This window comes from Zosterops lateralis (assembly GCF_965231275.1).
Source record: "Zosterops lateralis genome assembly, chromosome: 1".
Taxonomy (NCBI): Eukaryota; Metazoa; Chordata; class Aves; order Passeriformes; family Zosteropidae; genus Zosterops; species Zosterops lateralis.
The window spans coordinates 136,324,816-136,348,600 of record NC_139762.1 but is presented as its reverse complement, the minus strand read 5'-3'; the positions used below and the strand labels follow the sequence as shown (position 1 = coordinate 136,348,600).

Below are 23,785 nucleotides of genomic sequence, written 5' to 3'. Positions count from 1 at the left end.
AAAACAAGGCTAATGCAGCTGAAATATCCATCCAGTTCTCTGCCTGTCTGTCCAACAGCATAACCTCTCCTGACCTGTGTCCAATTACTCTGATTGAAGTAGAAGACCTCAGAAACTAATTTTTTTTAAATTTAACAAAATGGAGAGAAGAATATTTATTTTTAATTGACTGGTTCACATCTTAATATTGCTGCAAGAAATGAAAGGATGAAGCCAGAGAGGTTCAGGTTGGACATCAGGAAGAATTTCTTTATGGAAAGGGTTGTCAAGCATTGGAAGGGACTGTCCAAGGAGGTGGTGGAGTCACCATCCTGGAGATGTTCAAGGAAGGACCCAGTGTTGAGTCCTTTCAAGAAAGGATTCAGTGCTTGGTTTAATGGGCAGTATTTGGTCAAGGTTTGGACTTAACAATTTCAAAGGTATTTTGAGGTTTTTTCCAACATTAATGATTTTACAATGCTATGAGAAAGACTAACTCTAGTTGGGACATGACACCTGGAAGAGAATGTACACATTTCCTCAAAGATTTTTAAGCACATGTGAAACTTATTGCCTTTCATTAATTAGATGAGCTTTAGTTCCTGGAACAGAGAACAATCATAACAAGGATTAAAAACACAGAAACTAATGGTTGCACTTAATTTAACACACAGAACCCACACACTGTTCTACTGGTTTCTAAAGTACTGACTTTCATGTCAGCCAGAATGGTTCTGGGATCAAAACTGGGTTTAAATCCAGAACACAGAGTGGATGTAAACAGTGCTGCCCAGCAAGTGGAATGAGTGAGGATGAATTTTTACACCTTGACAAAATGATTACAATTATGTACTCAATTCCAGTGTAAGAATTCATCTGTGCTATCACAGAATATTTATATCTTTCCATAACACAGACATTTTCTAACTGAGTTCTGGTTAAATATTGACATTTTTGCATAAAAGAAGCTCTCTCTGAAATGTTGCTTGGGGAATCTGGACTCAACCAGGCATTACAAATCTCATTTATGACTCAAGCCTTGCCTTAGACAAATCCTGATCTGATTTAATCATCACAGGATGGTTAAGGTTGGAAGGGACCAATGGAGGTCATCTTGTCTACCCCATGTTCAAGCAAGGTCCCCAGAGCACAGGATTATGTCCAGGACAGGTCTTGAATATCTCCAGGGAAGGAGACTCCACAGCCTCTCTGGGCAGCCTGTGCCAGTGCCCAGCCACCCTCACAGCAAAGAAGTTCTTCCTCACAATAATTAGTAATGAAACATCATTTCAGATCACTGGTAAAAGTACAGTTAAAAGTACAAACAGATAAAGCATGATTTGATTGCCATTCCTCTCTTATCTTCTGACACCCCCTATCATGTGAATTTGAGGATGATCTGAGTGAAAAATATAAATCTCCTGGAAAGTGCTGAGTATCATCACATGGCTTGGGGGACTGTTTGCTGTACAGAATGTTTCCTGAAGAAAATCATGAGAAAGAGTATTTTTGACAAGCCAAGCACAAGATTTTTTTATAGAAATCATGAAATTTATAGCAACACCATTGGTTTATTTTAACTCTAAACTGAATGCAATTTCTTATTAATAATCATAAGGCAATATTTTACTGCATTTAGAATTATTGTGGGGATTTTATGTTTAGAATGACTAAGTCATCACACAAGTCCTGTCTAAGCCTTAAAAAGCTACCCAAGATTAGATACATTATTAAATCTATAAAGAGGACTTGGAAATAAATTATTCTACTATGTTCTGATTTACCCAAATTTAATTAAATACATGCAAACTCTCTAAATCCAGCTTCATTACTTTCTTCATGATTTAGTAACTTCGTGTGGGGGAGAAGAAAAAAACTTGACCCCACAAATCTACTACCCATCAATCCTAACTACACTACCTCAGTTCCCTAAAAGCTGGGGAAAAACACACAGGATTTATGACATGCCCAGTGACTCAGAAAAAGCCATTACAGGATGACCCAAGCATCCCCTAAATAATATACAGCACAATTAACCTTAAACAGTCTATAATTATGATAAGCCTCATAGTTCTAATTACTTCTCTTTTCAGTAACACTGCCGTGAAGTGAGTTGAATTATAAAATAAAATGTATCAGAGGGCATCTATTTATAGACTTTTAAAGCAAGTATTTCTGAAAGGATATAATTTTCCAGCAAATATCCAGCTTGCTGTTAATCTCCAGACCTCTTGCTTGTTGCCTTTCTTCTTCCAGCTGCTTTGCATTCGCCAACTGCGCCCCATCAGTCGGGGATTCTGGGAAGCTCTCAAAATTGAACTTGTCCACTTGGATAGCCATGCTGTGGCAAAGGAAAAGAAAAGAAAAATAAGCCAACAACATCATTCCTGCTGATATTATTTCTGCAGAAACTGCAGACCACTGTGAACACAGGCACTGCCATATCAGCGTATTGGTTTCGGCGGCACCCAGCCTGTAATTAATGATACATAAACCATATGGTTTATGCTACTGAAAAGAGAAGTCTAAGCCTGTTGATGGTAAAAATACTTTACAAATCATCAATCAACATTTTAATGGCTTTGTGAGTGGTGCACAAGACATTTATTCTGCAGTTGCAAGCAGATGACCTCGCTGTGGTTCTGTGGATGTTCACCTGCCTCCACTCTTGGTGGGTGGAAGCTCCTGGTGTGCTCAAGACTTGCTGAAAAAAGCAACAAGACTGGGCCAAAAACAACTATTTAAAGTTGTTTATTAATACCAACCCATACAAAAGGGAAGCAGAATATTATATATGAAAGCATCTCCTGAAGTGAACTGTAACGCACTTGGAGAGTCCATTGGTTTCACAAGGCAACTTCCTGACTCTTCCTTGCAAAACTGAGGAAGGAAAAACAAAATAACCACAGAAGTAGGGCCTTAATGTGGCCCTTTAATTTTTTTAAGAAGATGCTTCTCTCCTGCTTTGTCCATCTTCATGAATTACAGACCATATTAATTTCAGTATCACAGTAAAATTCATTGGTAGCAAATGGTTAAATAATTGCTTTATTAAATGTACGGTAAGGCATAAAAGGTAATCAAATTAAATACAGTACACTATAATGCATACTAAATACTGATACGCTAAATTAGAATCACTAATCTAATATAAAAGGGAATTTAAACCAGCTCACATCACATGAAATGTGGTTATGGAAGATCTAATATACTATGCTGCCAAAATAGCTTTAATTTCCTGAATTGTCTGAAATAGAAAAATAATTAAGGAAGAATTAAAATATATTGCTCTTGAGATGACTTTGCACTTAAGGAGACCAACAACAGCTTTGAAAACCATTCAAGATGAAATGCAACTACAAACTGAGAAGAAGACTGGGAAGGACATTTCACAAAAACACAGGATTACTATTATCCTTTTATCTATTTCTCCATATAAAGAGGGAAATATATTCTATGAATGTTGCCAAAAGGAAAACACCAGTAACAAATGTCAACAAGAAAGAGCTTTGAAATCCCTCCAGACCAGTAAATATTTTCTCTAATTCGCATTAATTCAAAAGAATCTCAACCCCAAAAGAAACTGGGTGAAAATAGATGGCAATTACAAGGAATAATCTAGAGCTTGTCAAGTTTGAGCAGTGGGAAGATGAATTCAAACAGGCCTTATCAACACTGAGCAAAAACTGACATCTGAGGAGAAGCTTCTGAAGTTCCCCCTTCACCATTCTAGTGGAAGGCATCCCTGCCCATGGCAGGGGGGTGGAACTAAATGGCCTTTAAGGTCCCTTCCAACCCAAAGAATTCTATGATTTTATGATAAAAAAGAAGTTCAAATACAGGACTCAGGCAAAGGTTTGTGCAAGCTCCCACTCCTGCAGCCTCCATCTTTGCTGGTCCTCACATCCCAAAGGCGGAGGAATTAATCTGTTCCTCTCTAAGGGGGGGGAGTTGTTTGGGCTATTTTTAATCCAGCAAAAGATCATTAGATGTTCTTCATTTGCATGCAAAGTCCATCAAGTTCTGGGCATATTCAAAAGCTAAACATGAGTTATAAAAGTGGATCACAGTAACTGCCAGAATCGAGCCAGAAATAAAGACCCTAATGAAAAACACCCAGATACAATCTGAAGAGTGGGTTCTGAAGAAAAATTACCAGGCCTGAAACTATAACTAACAACATCAATTCTTACTGGCATTGAAGTATGATTTGATTCTGCAAAGGCAGGATGGGTTTCCTGGATTTTGCACAGGCAAGGAACATGGAAGGCACAACTGGAATATTTTGAATTTCATAGTCTTTGTTTCCGAGATCACTCCACGCCTCTGTAGTACATGAGCAGGTGCAAACCCAGTACTTCATTTCTATGATACACACAACAATGCTTATGCTCTCACAGAAATATAGTTAGTTTCCTATAGCCATATTTTAACGAATTATCTTTGCATCTAGACAGTCAGAAGTATTTAGAATCCATCTCCAAAGGACCAGGAAAATAGCTCCCCATCTAATTAATGTTGCACTTTTCTAAGCGACTGATATTTGAGAAAAATATTCCTGTCTAACAATATTTAATATGAAACTGCAGCATTCAGACTGCATGCCTCTGTTGAAGGATCGTTGCTGGCAGTATGGTAATTTTTGTCTGGAAATTAAATATGCATGTAAGCACGTTGTACCCCAACAGCCTCCAATAAATCCACATCAGCTTCAGGAATACAGCCTGGATTGCTCTTAACTGTTCATTGTGCATCTCTGCTTGAAGGAATTTTATTAAGTTCTAAGTTAGGGAAAACTTTAGTAAACAGGGCTCTCAGTGCTCAGGAGACTCCACTAAGTTTTCAAATCTTCTAACCACATTTATATTTATAGTGTTTATACTGTATTTAGCACAGCGGCACCTCGTGCCACATGAGAAGCCACAAAAACACCCCCAACAACACACTTGCCAGCTAGAAAGTGAAGAGGCCGAGTAAAAGAGAGCTACAGAGAGAAAAATATCCCACAAAAAGGTACTATGAGCTCAGCTCTAGGTAGGATCTATGAGAGCAATAAACAGATGAAATAACATGTTTCAAGACTATAGTTCCTCTCAGAGTAAAGCACAACAGAATTAAATCCTTCCTCTTTTTCTTAAATGTATCTGCCTTTTATCATCCTTATTCTGCTTCCTCTTGTGCTAAAAATATTCATTTCAAGCTTTGTCTCTGCTTTTTTTATCTGTAACGTTGCAACAGTTTTCCTCAGCCCAAGGAACATGTAGTGCATGGAAAGGCTTTGGACAAGAATCAAAACAAAACAAAACAAAACAAAAAAAAAAAAAAAAAACCACCATAACCTAAATCAGTCATTCATCTTGAAAAATGTACCATTACTCAAACCCATCTTCTTCACTTTCTTTTTAAATATGAAGATTTCTCCCATCTCAAGAGATGCATTTTCACCAGGGAGGTGTTAATGAGTGGACAGTTCCCAGAGCCAGCTGATGGAAAGAGAAAATGGATAAGCTGGACAATGAATTACAATCACCAGATGAAAAAAGGATCTTTTTCAACTTTTAAGTGATCTCTAGAGATCACATGGACCTCACCCTGAAGAAGGAGAGGGCAAGTGAAAGGCAACCTTTTGAACATCACCAACTTTGTCACTGAGCTGAGCTGAGAATAATGAGACTGAAATGTATTTTAGCCATAAAAGTCATTCTCTGCTGTCTTCTGCAGTTACTTTGAGACCTGTTTCCTGTCAAGAGTTCTCTGCACTTCTCCCTAAATTTGTCCTTGCTTGTTGTGATATACAAGAATCTACGGAATCTATATGGGAAAAGGTAAAAATAGATAATTCAGTCTGAAACAGGCATTCAATTTACTGCAAACAGCCAGGATAATGACAGCTCACATTGTGCAAGGGCACCTGTTCCTTGCCCTTCACAGTAATTATGGATCAGGGAAAACAGAGAAGATCTTAAAACTCAAAAGTTTAGAAATAAACTCATTCCAGGAAAAGGGACTAGAATGCCATTTTATCTTCTTTGCCTCACAGGGAGCTATCCAAATTTCCTACTAGATGGGTTTTCAATAAATAATGAGATATTTGTATAAAAACACTGCATTATGCCAAAAAAAATCAAAAAATTAAATATCCAATCTTGGAAATGCAAAACAGGTTTTGTTTCTCTCTGGCCAAACTTGTCTGAGCAGGAGGAGGAATAAAGCAACAACAGTTTTCATGAATAATGAAACAATTGTGTTTTGAAACTACTGTTTTGTCACGAAACCAGCCCGAGCCTTGTGACAGCTCCTCAGACAACTGAGCATCCTTACAGGGATGCAAATTATTCAAATACAAATGAAATGGATGAAGAGGAGGAGGTCAGCTCATCGGCAATGCTGATGATGTGTCTGCACGGTATCATCTCACGTCATCTGTCAGGGTGGCTTGCAGGGAAAGAAGTGACAAACCTTCTGATGGCACAGCCAACATCACAGTGACAGCCACCTAAAGTCCTACAAAAGTCACAGTGCAGAGCTGCTAAAGGCACTGGACAGCTCATTTCACCTCTTCTCATAAAAGGAGTTGCAACTTCACTGGAAATCCTCCCCTCCCCTGACAACAAAATTCTCAGCAGAAAGGATTTGCAGGGAGGAAAAGAACTTCCTGCAAATGACATCAGGACTGCTCCCCAGCCAGGGCCTTCCAATTCCCCCTTTCCCAAAGCAGTGCCACTTAAAATCCAGCAGCACTGACAGCTACACAGAAATGGCAACTGGCAGAGAAAATTATTAGGTGAAAAATTGAGTATGGGAGCATCAGTGGGGGTGCTGCAAACTCTTGCCTTTGTTCCTGGGAGGACAGTGGGCAGGTCCCATCCACCAGTGACGCACCTCAGATCTTTTTCCATGTCCTCTTCTAAGAGTATAAATCCATAAAGTGGAATTAATTATGTGATACTCTCCAAATAAAATGAGGTTAAGAGCAGGCATGGTATTAAAAGAAAAGCAGCAATCTGTTCAACATAAGTAGATTTCATCTTTCATTAAGTAAATAAAACACTGCTGCATAGCTTGGAAGAATAAAATATAGAGATAGTCTTTATTTAATTATCCTTAGGAAGAAACAATATAACAGGAACCCAAAAACTCTTCCTCATGGCTAACTACCTATTTAAATACTATCATCCACAGATGAGTTTGCAAGCTGCTTCCAAAATGAAGCTGGCAGGAGGCAGTAGGAGACTTTATTCAATATTATGCTTCCTGTTCATCCTCCTTTCTTGTATAAAGTAGACAGTAGGGACACTGTGCCAGACCATGTTACTGCCACTTATGCAGAATGCTTATGTGCATGAAAAGTCCCTCTACACTCAATGATTTTAAATTTAAGGAAAACTTGAAGTGAGGATGGTATTCTTGTTCCCACATTCAAGAAGCAAAAAAATTGCATAAGACAAGTTTCCTTTCAAAACTCTGCTCGATACTTTCATTGTGCAATCTCTCTTGTAATATATAACATCATGTTTCAGATACACATAATTCCACCCTAAATACAAGTCTAGCAATTAACACCAAACTGGAAGGGATGCCCCAGTATATAACAATCTATAGGCAAAGAAGGACCTCAAGAATCAAATCTCTTGTGAAGTGAATACACATGTATTCATGAATACATCAATGAATACATCATTGGCTGGAAATAATAATGTAAAGTAATGCAAATTAACATATACCTTGTATTTACTTGTAATTACTTCACAGATTTAGAAGTACAATCTGTATTTCATTCACTGCTATAAAATACAACTGTAAAATTCAGTAGCTCAAGTGACCCACAAGTAATGATCTCTCCTCCTGGCCTCAAACTGACTGCAGAAAGAAAAACGATGGTTTTAATTATCTGAACCGTGCAGAGCAGAAGATAATTTTTTCCATTAATCTTGAGAGAGGTAAATTAAATTTAAAAATTTGCATTTAGAACTCAGGTATTTATTTAAAATAATTGAAGATGAGATAAAAGTCAAACTAAAGTGCTGAAATTCACAATATTCAACAACTTAGACTTATCTGAGCGACAACATTTCAGACAATAAAAAGTTAAACCAGGAAAGAAATGTTCCACTGGATGTAATGTAATATCTGAAAATGGAAAAGTGCTAAAAGATAGTTGGCTACATAAATCTTCTGCTTAAATGTGATTATACTGTGCGTGCTGGGCATATAGCTTCTTAATTCCTAATTCCAAATCTGAAAACCATAAACTGCAAATGAAGAGGCAGAACAATTAACTTCAACTTGCCTCTTTTTTCACTTGCCCATTTAAATAATTTGGACTCCCATGGCAATCACCATGCAGCAAAGCTGTTAGCTACCTAAAGAAAGAGGAAATTTAAAATAATAATAATTATGGTTATAGCCTACTTTATGAATACACCAATTTCCACAGGGGGCATGAAAGACCATTAATCAATAGCCTTTCATTAGGAAATTTGGAACAGCCTAAGTACAGTAATACTTAAAGATTGAGTTAAATATCCTCCCTTTCTCACGACTGAACTACACAAGAATTTCAAAATTCTCTTTATCCAAAATAATGCCATACTGTACCTCCTACTTCTCTCTCAGTGGAATACCAATAATCAGAGAAATAATTGACAAAATATATATGTTCATACTCAGCTGCTCATTTGTGTAACTCATTATTGCCTTCATATGGCAGGAAGAGCAGAAGAAAACATATGCAAATTAAAAACACGGAATTTTGTGCCAGATATAACAAACAAGAGCAAAAAACCCCCTCCGTTCTACCGTCATGCCTAGTTATTGGATTGAGAAGACAAAAGATTGAGAAGATTGCCCACCCCAAAGTGTAAATAGTAAAAATAAGAGTGGAATGAGGTCAGCACTTCTGTTCAAAGCATCTTTTCCAGGGAGCCTCGAGAGAAGGAACCAGGTGCTCACCTGGTGCAAACCTGATGTTCATTCTCTGCTCACATTGAGCATTGAGGGACAAAACCACCAAAAGTCTCTGGTCCTGGAATGTCCCAAAGAAACCAGAAATGCTGGTTAGGAATGACCCCAGGATCATTTCCCAGCCTGGGCTCTGTCCTGACCCAGCACTGATGGCTTTTGCAGGTCCCAGAGCCCTGCAGGAGGATCCAAAGGAGTGGAGTTGGGGGTGTGTAGCACCCCAAAACACTCAGAGGGATCTCAAAGCCTCCTGCACATGATAAATCTGGAGCATCAATTCACTTTCACCTAAGAGAAAAAAGAAAAATTCCCAAATTCTCAGTGCTCCTCTTTTAAAGGAATATGACTACGACATGGCACACAACTGGAAGGTCACTTCAGAGAAGATGCTGAGATCCTACTTAAAAACCAAACTAGGGGGCAAAAACCCCCAGGACAGCCTGTACATCTGGGAAATTATTCACCTGAGAAGAGTCCATTTGAGTGACTACTCAAGGGAAAATGCAGAGGTACAGAACTTTACATACAACGTAAGGAAAAAATGTAAGTTTTTCACAAAGGAAGTGGTTGAAACATTTTTTTGGGTAGAATCACAGGATGCATGAATGCTCAGTGTGCAAGAATACACATTTCACCATGGACTGTCACTTCAAGATACAATTAGACTTTACATTCATAATGAATTATTAATTTACCATCTACTTGCTTGTCTTCTCCTTTTATATACAAAGGTAACATTTTCTCTTTTCCCAGAGCGCTGCAGCAAAAGTGCACCTTGAGATGATTTAGTGTGATAAATAAATTCTTTACCAAGTCACTGTTTTCCCAGTAAAACCTGTATCACTTTATCAGACCTGCAACCTTCACATTTTCTGTTCGGTGAGTCCCTGAAGGGTCTTTTATGTCAAGCTAACCCAGTCCACTGACTTCAAAATGTTTATTTTGCCACAGACATCGATTCTTTTCACCTCTAGAGTTGCACAGATTTTATTACAGATTCTCAAATCCTAGATGTAAGTTTTGTCAGTGGTTCCATACTTAGAAAAGGAAATCTAGGATCTCTGCCAAAGAGCCAAGCTGGGGGAACAGTCAGGACATCCTCAGTTTAAAAAACCAGAGCACCAGAACATCTCCTAACAAAGCAACATGGCCCATGAGTTTGAACCTACAGAACTTATTCTTTAAGCAGCGACATGAATGATGTTCACAGACATGAGTGGGACATGAAAGCTTTAATCATGCTCCAGAAATCTGAGTTCACAGTGAGCATGTCACAGGCTCCACAGCAGTCAACTGCTCAGCACTAATAACAGAAACAATACACATCTCACTCACCCATACACAACTTCACCTAAACTTTTTTTTTTTTCCCCCCAAAAAAAATCACTGTATATATCAGAAGTTTATTTAATGCTTTCATCAGCAGTGACACCTGTATGTATGGTTAGAAGCACGCTCAGAAATAAGCTATTTTCAGAAAACAAACCAGCAGGGATTGTTCACCCTGCAGAGAGAAATGCACTCAAGAGACCTCAGAGCAACCTTTCAGTATTTAGAAGAGGTTTTTAAGAAAGATGGGGACAGATTTTTCCTCAGAACTTGGAGCAATGGAACAAGGGACAATGGTTTTAAACTGAAGACAATAATGGGTAATAAACCAAGGTGCTGCTTCTACTGCTTATTATACTCAGCCTTTGGCAGCCCTGGGTCCAGCTTCAGCCAAATGCAGAGCTGAGACTGCCTTCACTTTCATCTCATCACGTTTATATTGATTTACCTCTGCACACTTTGCCCCACATATTGCTGAGCTGTGTTAGTTAGTCTGATGTGCTTCACCAGTTTATCAGAAAATGAGCACAGCTCAAAAATACCTTGCTCTTTTAGCCAAAACTCCCCATGTGGAAATCACCATCCCAAATAACTGCCCTGCCAGGTGCTCTCCTATTCAGTGAGCCTTGACCTTGAGCTCCCCTGGGAAAGGGCAGCAAAGCCAAATGTCCACCAGACTCAGATATGAACACTACAGCTAGAAATTCAGTATTTATTTAATTATCGTGATGCCACATTAACCTCCCTTGGTCAATTAGGGTGGTATAGACCACATATTATACACGGACAATGGATCCTGCTCACACATGGCCTGATGTTCAAGCAGTGACCAACCCACCTGCAAAGAACTAAAGCAAATTAAACAAACCCACTGAAGTCAAATGAGATCAAGGGGGGTTTTTACTCCTGCTTCCTGTGGTTCAAAAATAGTTTGAACACAGCAGTCTAAATTTTAGACAGGGAAATTTCACCTGTCAGCAAAGTCGTGCTTGGGAACTTCTCACAGAATCTGCAGGTGTGTAAAGGATCTCAGAGGTAAACCCAGGATTTTGTGGTGCCACTCATAAAGCAGCTTTTCTTATCAACTTCACATACACAAATTCCTTATACGAGAATGGATTTTTTTTACTACATTTGGAGGAAGCAAGGGAAAAGGAACTATAAATACTCCAAGCTATGAGCAGTCAGCTAATGGTGTCTGACTCAGGCACCTTGGTTTTAAAAATTGACTTGTCCAAGCACCCTTTCCTATCATGGGAAGCACAAAGCCTCCAGCTGTGGAACAATTCCAAACAAAACCCCCAAAACATGACCTTTCCATTACAAGTTCACACTGAAGGTATCATTTGAAGTCTGCTACTAAACTTCTTCAGAATTTTCATGATATTTGAGAGAAAGTATTCTTCGTAAAATGAGGAATACCATAACGTGATTAAGGAGTGATACAACTTTTCATTTAAGTATTTAATTCATATCTACTTGAAATAATGCTTTGGAAATGTCTAGCTTTTATAATATAGAGATTTTAGACTAACCTTTATAATCTTCATAAACTGAGAAGGGATTATTTCAAGTAAAACATTAATGTGGTATTATTTAGAAGCTTTGGCAATGTTCTAAAATATTTAAATATTGAAGGTGAGTTTTTTCAGCATTTATGTTTAGCATAGAAATTTTAAAAGTCTTTTCATTCACCTAAATCTTAATTTTATGAACTAAGATACAATTTTAATCAAGATTCTGTTATTCTCTGTTTATTTGTAATATTCCTTTACATATAATAAAAGTCCAGAAGATGATGGTATCTAAACATCTGCCAAATTTCCTTTAGAAAAAAAAGGGAAACTGCAAGGTAAAATTCAAAGATATTGAAACAGAAAACAGTGCTTTGCCATCTCTTCTATGAAAATTACATCTAGTTTTTACTCATTGACTAGATTTTTCTGACTATAAAAAACATAGGCTTATCTAGATTTAGGCATCTATTTTAAACTGAATTCCTCTTTAGGAATCAGATTTTTTCTCTACCTTTAAAAAACGGCAAAATTATCATAGTTTCACTTCCACATTATGAAAGAATTGAAATTCATTTTTATACAGATCACCAACATGATTTTTCTTAAATTCATGCTGTGCCATCAGGATCCCAGTTCCTGCAAAGAAGACAGAATCCCCCAAATAACACGGAGGCACAGACATCAACATACACAGAGCTTTGGGCCCATTTGACAGTTCAAAGAAAAAATATATTTTTCATTCTTTTCCATCTACAAAGAGCAATTTAACATGGAAATTACAGATCAAGATTATCCAAAAAGGACAGACTGCTACTACCAGAGAAACCATACCCCAAAACTGTGTGGCAGTTTTACAAACCTCCCCATCCACAGCTGAGAAGTCACCACGGTTCTGATGCACTAATTTGCCCTGAGTTACTCAATTAAACAGCTATAAATGGATTAGAGGGTTAACACTAAAACTGAAAATGCATTATTATTAAAATTGGGTGTATATATGCTATGCTAAGCAAATAATGCTGTAAATATACAAAGCAAAGATTATACAATCTGCTTTGTTCTCAGTATAAGCCTTTCACATAAAAGATTTCCTTTCGTTACTTACTATTCTCCATTTCTCTTCTCCCATAACACTACAAAAGAGATGCCATCAAGCAAGTAAATCGAGGAATAAAGCTGCCGAGGTTTTTTTAGTCCCATTTATTCCCATTGAGCCTCCCTCAGGGATATACAAATTGGAAATTGCTAAATTGTCATCTAATAGGCAGAAACAACGTAGGCGAGACCAATTAAGTAAAAGGCAGAAAGTTGTATTACACATGTAATTAAATTAAATTCTTTGACTAGACTGCATTAGAATCATTCCCAAAAAGGACAAAGCTTGACTTTAATCAGCACATGACACATTGTAGGACACATTACTAAAATAGTACATTAGGAGTTGGGACATTACTAAAACACCACTTTTCTTAATTGTAAATCAAGTTACTTCCAGGTGGTAGGAAATTGCCTATACAGCAGCATTCCCTCCTAAATATACAAGACTTTAATGATGCATAATTGAGTACCAAGTCATAAAAAAGTAGTTTTGTTCTCTGCTTTTAGCTGCAATATCCTTCAGCTAGGTTCCTACACACATTTTTTTCAGCGGGACTGTTCTCATATAGAGATCCCCAGAACCCAGGAAACCACCAGATCAAATCAGCACCTCAGCTGCCAAATGTGAGTGACAATAACTGGGGATAATTTGCCTTGCAATCACAAACATCATCAAGAGGAACAATGCAGCGGGGAAGGAAAAAAGCGCAGTGCAAACAATTCTGACTTACAAGGTTTGGGTTCTTCATCTCTTGCCCTTCTCAGCTGAGGCCAAAACCTGCTCATTGTAGGCATCAGCTCAGCCTTCTCCTCGTGCCACTGCACAGCCCCTGGAGCTGCAGCCCAGGCTGGGATGGAAATGAATTCCAAAATGCAGATACAAGAGACTGTCCTGGACTGCAGGAGACAGAGGAGGAGGGGAAGCAACATTTACCTCTGCTTATGGTGCTTTTCCACACTTTTTCTTTCTGGAAGCTGGTTAAAGCAGGCAAAAAGCCATCAGCACCCCATTTTGAGAACAGCACTGTTTAGTCAAACCATTAATTGTTCATCTAGATGATGATCAAAACATCATAAATGGACTGACAGCTCTAAGCTGCCTTTTGGAATTAAATCAATTCTGTGATTGTCCAGCAACCAAGGGGGGTAAACATTTTCACAACCTCTGTACCCTAAGCCAAACTGGTATTTTCCTCCCAGTAATTCCCAAAAACTCACTTTTTATCTATCTCTTTTTTTAATGTTTTTTAGATTATACCATTTCAATGCCAAATCTGTGAGTTTCTGTCTAAAGAAAGCTCCTATCCTATAGGAACACACTTGCCAGGCAGGCTGGGAAACCCTGGTTGAAGCACTATCATTACCTCAATATTGGAAAAATCAGCTTATTGTTTATGTCATACATATACACAAATTAAAATGGAGACTTGGAAAGGAAACAAAGTGATTTGCTTTCTTGATTGAATAGCATGTAAATGCAGAAAATGAAAAAACCATATGGCTTAAATTGCCTTAGGAAAAAATTAACCCATTTATATGAAAAAGAACAAACAGCTTTTAAAAATTATAGATATTTTTAAATGCTAATTATTTGTATAAACCAGTTCCTGTGCACAAGGGATCAAATGTAAGTGAGTTAGTGTAGCTGACAGCAGCAGTGAGAAAAGCAAGAGGCCATGAGCAAGACAAAAACCAGGGCTTGTTTTTGGTGAGCCTGTTCTAAGGACAAGTAGTACAGACATAACCCACTGTCTAATGTCACCATGTGCTTGCAAATATCACCGTACAGGAGCCCAGCCTGCACAGCCTCTCAGATAATGCCAGACAAATGGCAAGAAGCTCTCCTTCAAATTACAGATGGACGATTCTTCCCAGAAAGGGAGACATAAAGCCAAAATACAAGAGAGAACACAACAAAGAGGCTGCTCTGAACCCACATGGAACGGCCCCAGAAACAACGAGCACTGACATAAAAATATTCCTCATGTAAATTCAAATTCCATCATTAGAGGCTGCATACATGGATTTATTGCTTGCTGTCACCATGTAATCAGCAGTCACTAATCACCCCATAGCTTAGTCTCATAAAATTCTCTATTTCATATTGGAGATCATGACTGAACATTCTCAAGTCCCATCCTATTTAAGTCCTTGTGATCCAGAAAGAAAATAAGTGACAGCTTGAAATAAGCTGCTAGTGATGCCCATCTTAAGAGATGCTTTCCATCAATATATCCAGAGGGAAAAAGGAAATATTGGTGAAGTGTAATGTAGATTTAGTGTGCCTGACATTGTTGGGCTTGGAAGAGTTGCTGTAGAAGACATGGGGCAAAGGCTGCTCACGAGTAACACAGAACACAATAATAAGAAGCAGGTTAGAGCATTATTTAAAGAACAAAGCACATCTCAGTATTATTATTATTATTGATATTTTAAAAAAACATCTCAATGACTTACCACAAATTTCCCTTTCCAAGTTTACTACTTAAGGAGTCTGGACTCAAATGAAATATAGGACTTCGCTCACAACTTCCATCATGATGCATATGCTCTTCTACCTTAAAATTAATGGGTTTGAATTTCTTAATGTTCACCTTTCATTTCATTTTACATATATACTATGCTTTTCCCTCCAGTGGATAATAAATAATATACAATATAGAGTGTAATGCCTGGGAATAAATCTAAACTGAATTCTGAGGGGAAAATGAAACAGAGTTGTTACATTCATGTCAGGATCCAAAACAGTAAGGTCTGATCAAGCAGCCAAAAAGACAATGCTTGTAACAATAATGGTTATCAAATATATAAGAAGTGAGAACAAAACCCCACCAAACCCTAAAGATTTCAAAGTGCATGGACTTAAAAATGGTGAAATATTTATTCAGTCTACCAGTGTCACTGCATTCTTTTACTCACATTTCCTCCAAAGGTTGGTGGAAATTGCATTCATAATGCAATTTCTTCTCTGAGGGTGAACACTTTGATTGTTTCATGATTTTTATTGTCGTAAGTCTTCCTACAACAATAAATTACCCTTTCTTGGGACAGCTTTAGGAGAGATTTAGGTTTCATGATGTGAAGGTACAAAAACTTTTTGTGTTTTGATGTACCCTTTTTATTACAATGGAGAAATCATCTATTCTCAATCTCAGTTCCATTAATAATTAAAAAGGGTTTTTTACAGCACAAAAGCTTTATTGAAATATTGACAAATCTTTAGAAAACACCTTTGCCTTGCCCATAAACGTCCATTGCTTAAACTGAATTAACTTGAGGCATAATAACACTTAATATGCACTTATATTCTAAAAAAACTATCCTACAGTTTATTGGGTCACTGACTCCAAACCAAATTTCTGTTGTTTATCATTTAATTCCTTCCTTCCAGTCTTCTAATCCCCACACTCAGATTATTAATGGTTTTTTTTCTATTCATCATTATCAATAACAAACTTTTCCAAAGTCATTGTTATTCCCAGAAGAAGAGGAAATGCAAAGAAAGGAAAAAATTTGGCCAAGGAATTAGAATTCAGTTAAAAGTTCTGTAGATAATACATGGCCCAGCCTGTAATGACTCTCCATATCACACTCCTACACCCCAGTAGGTAATCAGTTTTTATTATTTATAAGTATGGAAATTTATTTATCAAAAATTGGAAGTTCTTTTAAGATGCCAGTGTCCACTTCACTCATCTCTGATTTAAGTTACCTTTTTAGCCTCAGCCCTGTAACCTTACTCAACACCTCACTCAAGCTCTGAGCCATCCAACTGCTTCTAGAAAACAACCCAAAAAAGGACATTGGAATTCCATGGCCCTCTCCAGCTTCTCTCAGTGTTCAAACTGAATTCAATATCAAAAAAATGAGACAGATAAAGGGAAAAAAAGTCATGTGAGTATTGCAGGTCTTACAGAGCTTGTCATCAACTCCATCAAGCTGTGTGTTAAATCATTCTCTGGCCTCTCCACCACCATTAAGAGTGGAGTTGCATCTTTTCCTGCTGTCAGTGCCTGTCTGGCTGATTTGGGGTAAATTCACCACTCAGTTAAGTGCAGAGAGGCTCTCAGACCATCCACTTCCATCCTGAACTTCAGGGCATTTTCATACATCAGAAGATCAAGCAGCTGCTGGAAACTTACTTATGATAATATGAATATAATAACTGCAGCCTCAATGAGTTCTTCCCAAGGTATTTTCAATAAGAGCTGGAACTGAGGTAAAGCATCCATCATCGATCACAACCAGTGAATGGGACACACAGCTGGGCTGGGCTGGGCTGGGCTGGGCCAGTAAAGCACCCACAGCAGAATCCAAGCTTTGGTTGGCGTCCCCCGCACGTGAAATTCCAGACATGTTCAGTGCTGAAAATTAAGTAAAGGCCATTATATTTGATTTTTGTTTGGAATCCAGAAATGGCTCAAGCTCATCAAGATGCTTTGGGCTTCCCCTTACACTGTGAGCACCCACCAGGACCTGGAACACGATGGAGCCCCAAGATCCAAAGCACTTTCATGGAACACAGATCCTGTCTCCTGACCAGAGGAAAAACCTTAACAGTGAAAGGGCTGAAGATGAAAGGCTCCTTTTGGCAGATGCTGCCCATGACTCACCATCAAACAAAAAGCATGGCTCAAATTACCTCCAGTAAGTAAAACAGCCGCTCAATCATCTCTCTGTACCTGTTTGAAGTGATGACAAAAAACCCCTTCACTTAACCTGAAGTGCCCATATCCACTGGTGCAGAGACCTCCATATTCTCTTAGAAGAGAACTACAGATCCTGGTACAGATAGAGCTCCTCATCTGTGAAAAACTGATTCTATTTATACAAGAACATGCAAAATATGAAAAGCACACCAGTCCCCCCACAGAAGATGGATAGATACAAATCAGTTTTCCCCATGAAGGGATATGATTTTATTTCAACCTCAATCATAATATTTAACTTGAACCACAATTTTATGGAATTCAGCATAATTTCATAAAAATTATTTCATTTTTATGAATAAAAATTAATAATTTTCTCCTTGTTGCTACGAAATAGCTGCTGTTCTTCTCAAGTGAGAGGAAACTTTGTGAGGAAGACACTGAGTAGTGTTTCCAAGCAGCTTTCACAAGCCTTTCCTGAGGAGGATGGAGGACAAAGTGGCAGGCAAAGCAGTTGCTCTCACCAGCAAAGTCCACCAGTGCTGTCTCCACTGGTGCTGAAATACCCATTAACCTGAGGGAAGGTGACAAAGAGGATGGTTCCTGGGAGATCTGGGGCACCACCATTTCTGCTGTGTTTCAACAATTGCCCCCAAGGCAGATAAGGGAGAAAGACAATCTCCTTGTGAAGCTGAAGATCCTTGCAGGAGCTCCATCACAGGGTCAGAGGACTGATGGCAGCTTTTGCAAAGCCAGCTCAAGCCTAGAGGACCTCAACGGACACAAGGAGCTGCATCTTCCTGTTCTCCAGCTCCTTAAACAATGGGATTTCCCATTGGCAGAGTGCTTTGTTGTTTTCTCACTTCTGAGAAAACAAGATTTAAGCTGCAGCATGTGCCCACATCAGATTTAACAGCCATGGTGGGAATAACTCTGTGCATGGGAAGAATTCCAGGTATCTCAAGGATGCAGAGAGAAGATAAACACCTATTAACGTAATTGCGTTACCAAGAAAAGGTGTCCTTGGGAAGTTCTGTGGAAGCTTCATGGAAAGACTGAGACTGAGATTTCTCTGGAATTACTGAAGAGCAGTGCAGGTGCAGCAGGGCATTGATGGCAGACAGGCTCACAGGCACAGCCAAAGCTGAGGAGAACAATTTTCCTCCTTGGCTGGGGCTGCTAAATGCAGCTTGACTGAGATCTGCTCCACCTCTCCCTGTGAGCATTGAGACCTTCCTCAGTGCTGGCTGTTCTGAGACTTTTGTTGTTTTCATTTGAATAGAGGAAACCAAGGAAAGATCAAACATCAAAAATCAAGTGAGACCATCAAAGCCCAACAGCTTCAAAGCTGACACCCACAAATTCAAACTCCAATACATATTTTTGTCAAAGTTCCCAGAACACAAGCAAAGTAACATTCTAGAAGAAACAGCAAGGAAAATAAATGCATCTGCAATGTCATGCTAAGAATGACATAGGTAGATTAATCTCCTCCAGCAGATACCCACATATTTTAAAGGCATTAATTAATTTATAAGGAGAATTTGAAGTTCTGCTTGCTGACAAGGAGAAGGAAACACGTCCCTGTTAGAAAGCATACATGGGGCAATCACTGAAAGAAGGGAAAAAAAGCCCATCTATATTTATTTTAACAACACAAAAATGCGTCAAAAGCCAACTACACAAAGAGAACTGATGTGGTTGCTGTAAAGCATTGTTTCCACAGCCAGTTTTCATTAACAGAAAAACACTGCAGATCCTGGACTTTGATCAAATAACATGTGCAGAAGAAGCAAGGTGTTTTGTGAGATTCCAAGACAAGCTTCTCTCAATCCCATCAGGGAAAAAAACAAAAAAACAAAACAAACAAACAAACAAACAAAAAAAAAAAAAAAAAAAAAAAAAAAAAAAAAAAAAAAAAAAAAAACCAGGAAGACAAAATGCAAGTCATTGCTGGTGAAACTGTTCCTCTACCAGTACCTCACACATCAGTCTTTCCCTGGGCAGGTTCAATCGTGAATTTCTTGAAAATTTAATGGTTAATGTGCAGGTAGTTAGGGCATCTATTTCTTTCTTCTGCTTTAAATTGCTGATTCAAATCTTAGGCTATTTTAGGTAAAGCTGGGGCTTGGGTTTTATCCTGAAAATGCACCAGTTTTCAAAAATGTCTACAAACATAGCATGATGATACACAGTACAAACTACACCTGTTTGGGTTTTTTTAAGGCCTAAAACCACACAACCAGACCAAAGCATCCAGAAGCTGCTTCTCAGCAAACACAGAGTAACACTGAATCATTAAGCCAGCACAAGGCTTAAAATAATAAATCTCAGCTTTTAAGTGCAAAATAGAATTGAATTTTAACCACTGAGCCATGACCACTGCCTCTTTAACAATGCTATAAAAAACTACTTGGCTTTTCAAATTTAAAAAAGTCACTGTCACATAAATATGCTCAGAAAAGATCTAAAAATAACTTTAGGCTGCCCACCCTCAAGGTCAGAAGGAGAAGATGCAAAGAAATAAAGGTGTACAAAGAGCTTCCAATAGGAAAACACCACTGACAAAAGTGAAGGTGTTGCTACTGGTCCACAGTTATTTCTTTACAGTTCTTCTGTGTCAACTTCTGCTGAGTCCTACCCATGCAGTTCTCATCAGTGAACCACTTTGCTGCTGTGGAGAGAACACTTATCCAAACTTATTAACTGGAAACAAACTTTGGTGCATGTCCTTTCCCCTCTTTACAAGTGATGTACTAAAGGAGAATAAAGATGGATATATTTGAGGTGCGTTAAGGCAGAAACCAGTAATTTTCAGCATTTTAGTGTGATACAGAATGGCTCATTACCATGAATGCAAAGGTCACAAATAATGCTGATCCTGCTACATCAGGAAACTTCTCCATGTGAATCTGCTAATGGATTCCTCTCCAGCTCCTGATGGAAACAGTCTCCTCATAGCCCAGCCATTCCTTTAACACACTGCACACATCTCAGAGTAGAAAAATAGAGAGAAAATAGTGGCAGTGATGGTGGCTCAGACTGCCAGACTGCCTTGAGAATTTCCTTTTTTTGGCTGTAGCAGGTCCACACTTGGCACAATGTCCTGACACATGTGAGAGAGCTGCTCTTTGTGGACCTCGAAACACAATCTAACAAGAGCATCAATAAGTGTGCTCTGAACACCAGTCAAGTGATTCCCTGATACAACAGTTTAGGGATTTCAATGGTTCTGCATTGAGCTGAGTTTATGTGACTGGCAAAGATGAAGGACTGAGCCTACTCTCCTGTGACTCCAAAGTCTGATTTAAAGAATCTAAATACTTCAAATCTGATTCTTCAAGCATGCTCACATCCCCTACAGCTACACTTTTTTTTTTTTTTAATTATTATTATGCTTTTTTTTTTAACGCTTTAATGTTTTCCCTAAGAATGGGCACAGAAAGTATTCAATTACTGAAGTAAGAAGTCACAGGCTGAAACAAAGCTGTAAGAAATACTGCAGCCTGTCAAAGGTGATAAGTGCCTCTGATTATCCTTGACTGCATTCCCTGGGCTCAGCATTTCATTAAATAGCAATGCTCTCTTTTAAAAATAGAATTACCACCATATCCTGAGGGTCCTTCCTATTTTTAGCTAAAGATATGCACAAAAATACTACTTCCCTCACTAACTGTATTTGGTTTTCAGTTTCAGTGTTTCTGGTAAAATTTGTTAAGTTTCTGTAATGCAACCTTAAACAAGTAATGAACATTAAAACAGCTTTTTAACTCATTTTCACAAACCTCCCTTCAACTGGATGAATTAATAACTTCCTTGGAGAAACTACAAAATGCTTTAAAAATTAGGCATTAAATTAAACGAGGGGTATTTGGCTGTTCCATCCTTGATGAAGAGCAAGTTAGTCAACTGGACTGATGGATCTATGCCAAAATATATTAGTTGAAAGGTGAAGAAACTAAGTAGAAAGAGTGGAACAGGCGTGGCCAGGGAAGTGGTGGAATCACCATCCCTGAAGGGTTCAAAGGACAGGCAAATGTGGAGCTTAAGAACAAGGTTCAGTGGTGGATCTGGCAGTACTGGATTAACATTTGGACTCACTGATCCTACGGGTCTTTTCCAACCTTTAATGATTCCATAATTCTATGAATTAATGAAGTTTCTTCGCTGTGTGTTAACAAAATTCTTCTAGCACATACCAGGAGAGAAAGTGTTTGCAGCACCTTTTTAATAATGCCTGATGAGAAGCTGTGGGAGGTTGTTTTAGTTGTGGTTTTGGTTTTTTATTGATATGATATTAAATAAAAGAGCTGCCTATGTAGTAAAAATATTGTATATTATGTAGGTGGAAATCTTAATGAAACATTGAAAAGAGCAAGTTCATTTTCAAATATATGTTTTTCTTGATGCAATGGGCATAAATGGTTCTGCTCCATAGAATAATTACCTAACTGGGGACAACAATAGGAAAGCTGAATTGATTTAACTCTTAACTGGAACTCAGAAAACAGCATTTTCTACAAGATGTCAAATATTCATTTCCATTCTTTGTTGGCAGAAGGTTCATCAAACATCAGTCAGAATAGAAAAAAATTGAAACAAATGCTGTATCTGAGGAGAAAAGTTGTAAAAGTCCACAGATAGGCTTAAAAGTGTGACACAACTACAGAATAATTACCTCCAGGAAAAACAGAATTATCACAAGCTTCCACAAGTCAAGATGTTCTTCTAAATGAAAAAACGTAACTCAAATACCAGTAAATTTTTAATAGTTTTGAAATGGTTTTAAGATGAAAAAGGAGAGATCTAGGAAGAAATATTAGGAAGAAATTCTTAATTGGCCCTGGCACAGGTTGCCCAGAGAAGCTGTGGATGCCTCATCGCTGGAAGTGTCCAAGGCCAGGTTGGATGAGGCTTGGAGCAACCTGGGATAGTGGGAGGTGTCCTTGCCCAAGGCAGGGGGTGGAACAGGATGATCTTTAAGGTCCCTTATAACCCGAAGCATTCCAGGATTCTGTGATCCTCTGAAGACTAAGCACAATCAATGAAAAAGATGAAGATGTGAAAAGAAATGAATGAGGTTTGAACTGGTGTCCCAAATCAACAACCCACTGAAAATAAAACTAAGGCCACAAGTACAAGGAAATTACATGGCAAAAATATTCAGTGTTTTTGTATTCCCTCTCTGAAGAAAATACAGCAGTGTTTTGAAATCAAGACAAGTCCAGCCCAGACTCATTAAGATGATTAATGGATACAAATATTTTGTCACACAAGGAGATGCTGAGAGAGCTGGGAGAGAACCCAAAGAAAAGAAGGCTCAGGACGATCTTATCCATAAATTCTTGATGGGGCAAGGAGTGAAGAAGCCAGATCCAGGCTCTTGTCAGTGGTGCCCAGTGCCAGAATGAGAGATAACAAATCAAAATATGGGAAATTTCATCTGCACACAGTATAAACCTTTATTATTGTGAGGGTGGTCTGACACTGGAACTGGCTGCTCAGAGGGGCTTGCAGTCCATAACTGTGAGTGGGATTCCATGACCTTGCTCATAAAATTATTATTAGTTCATGTATCATAAAATTATTATTAGTTCTGTCTTCAAACTAGTTAGGAAGACTAGAAGGGAAAAAATCAGTCTTAAGTTTATTCCAGAATGTCCATGCTCTAATATATCCCGAGCCCAGATTTTGCTTAATAAATGGGGGAAAATCTTCAACAGAAAATAAAATTTAAAAAAAATCCCAATTATTAAACAGACTGAAAAACACAGAACAGAACATTTAGGGAATTTCTTTAGACTAATAAATATGCCATCTGCAAAAGGACTGCATTTCTATTTATCAGGTGAAGTTATGCAAAGTTGGGTTGGGTATTTTTACATTCAGTACTTGAAGGATTGCTTGCATAAAGCATAGTTAACTCAGCAAACATGTTTAACATACTGGAAGAGAAATGTACACAACAACTTCTGGGATCATCTCCTGCTCATTATCTCTGCCCTCACCAAAAAAAAAAAAAGTTTTCTGGTACATTCATTTCCTACTCCTGTTTCAATTAATTTCACCAAAATGAATTCTCTGTAAGGAAATTTCCGACCTTCTGCTACTTCAAATGTCTAAACAAAATATTGCGAAAAGGGAGAAGGCGAAAAAAAAGGGAAAATTTTCTTTGCTTCCAAAATATATTTAGTTGAGATGTGCAGCAGCTCAAGGTGAAAGGGTGAGAGAAAAAGAGGCTAAACCAGGAAA

The 23,785-nt window shown here is 38.2% G+C and overlaps 1 protein-coding gene across 3 annotated transcripts in view; it reads right to left on the bottom strand.

Moving 5' to 3' along the window:
* Positions 1–23,785, bottom strand: part of TRAPPC9 (trafficking protein particle complex subunit 9) — a 457,546-nt gene that overhangs the window by 247,239 nt on the left and 186,522 nt on the right. For all 3 annotated transcript variants that reach the window (XM_083859528.1, XM_083859527.1, XM_083859529.1), the window contains one exon: positions 2,167–2,320. In XM_083859528.1, the coding sequence (XP_083715654.1) occupies positions 2,167–2,320 (154 nt within the window). The remainder of the gene's footprint in view (positions 1–2,166; positions 2,321–23,785) is intronic.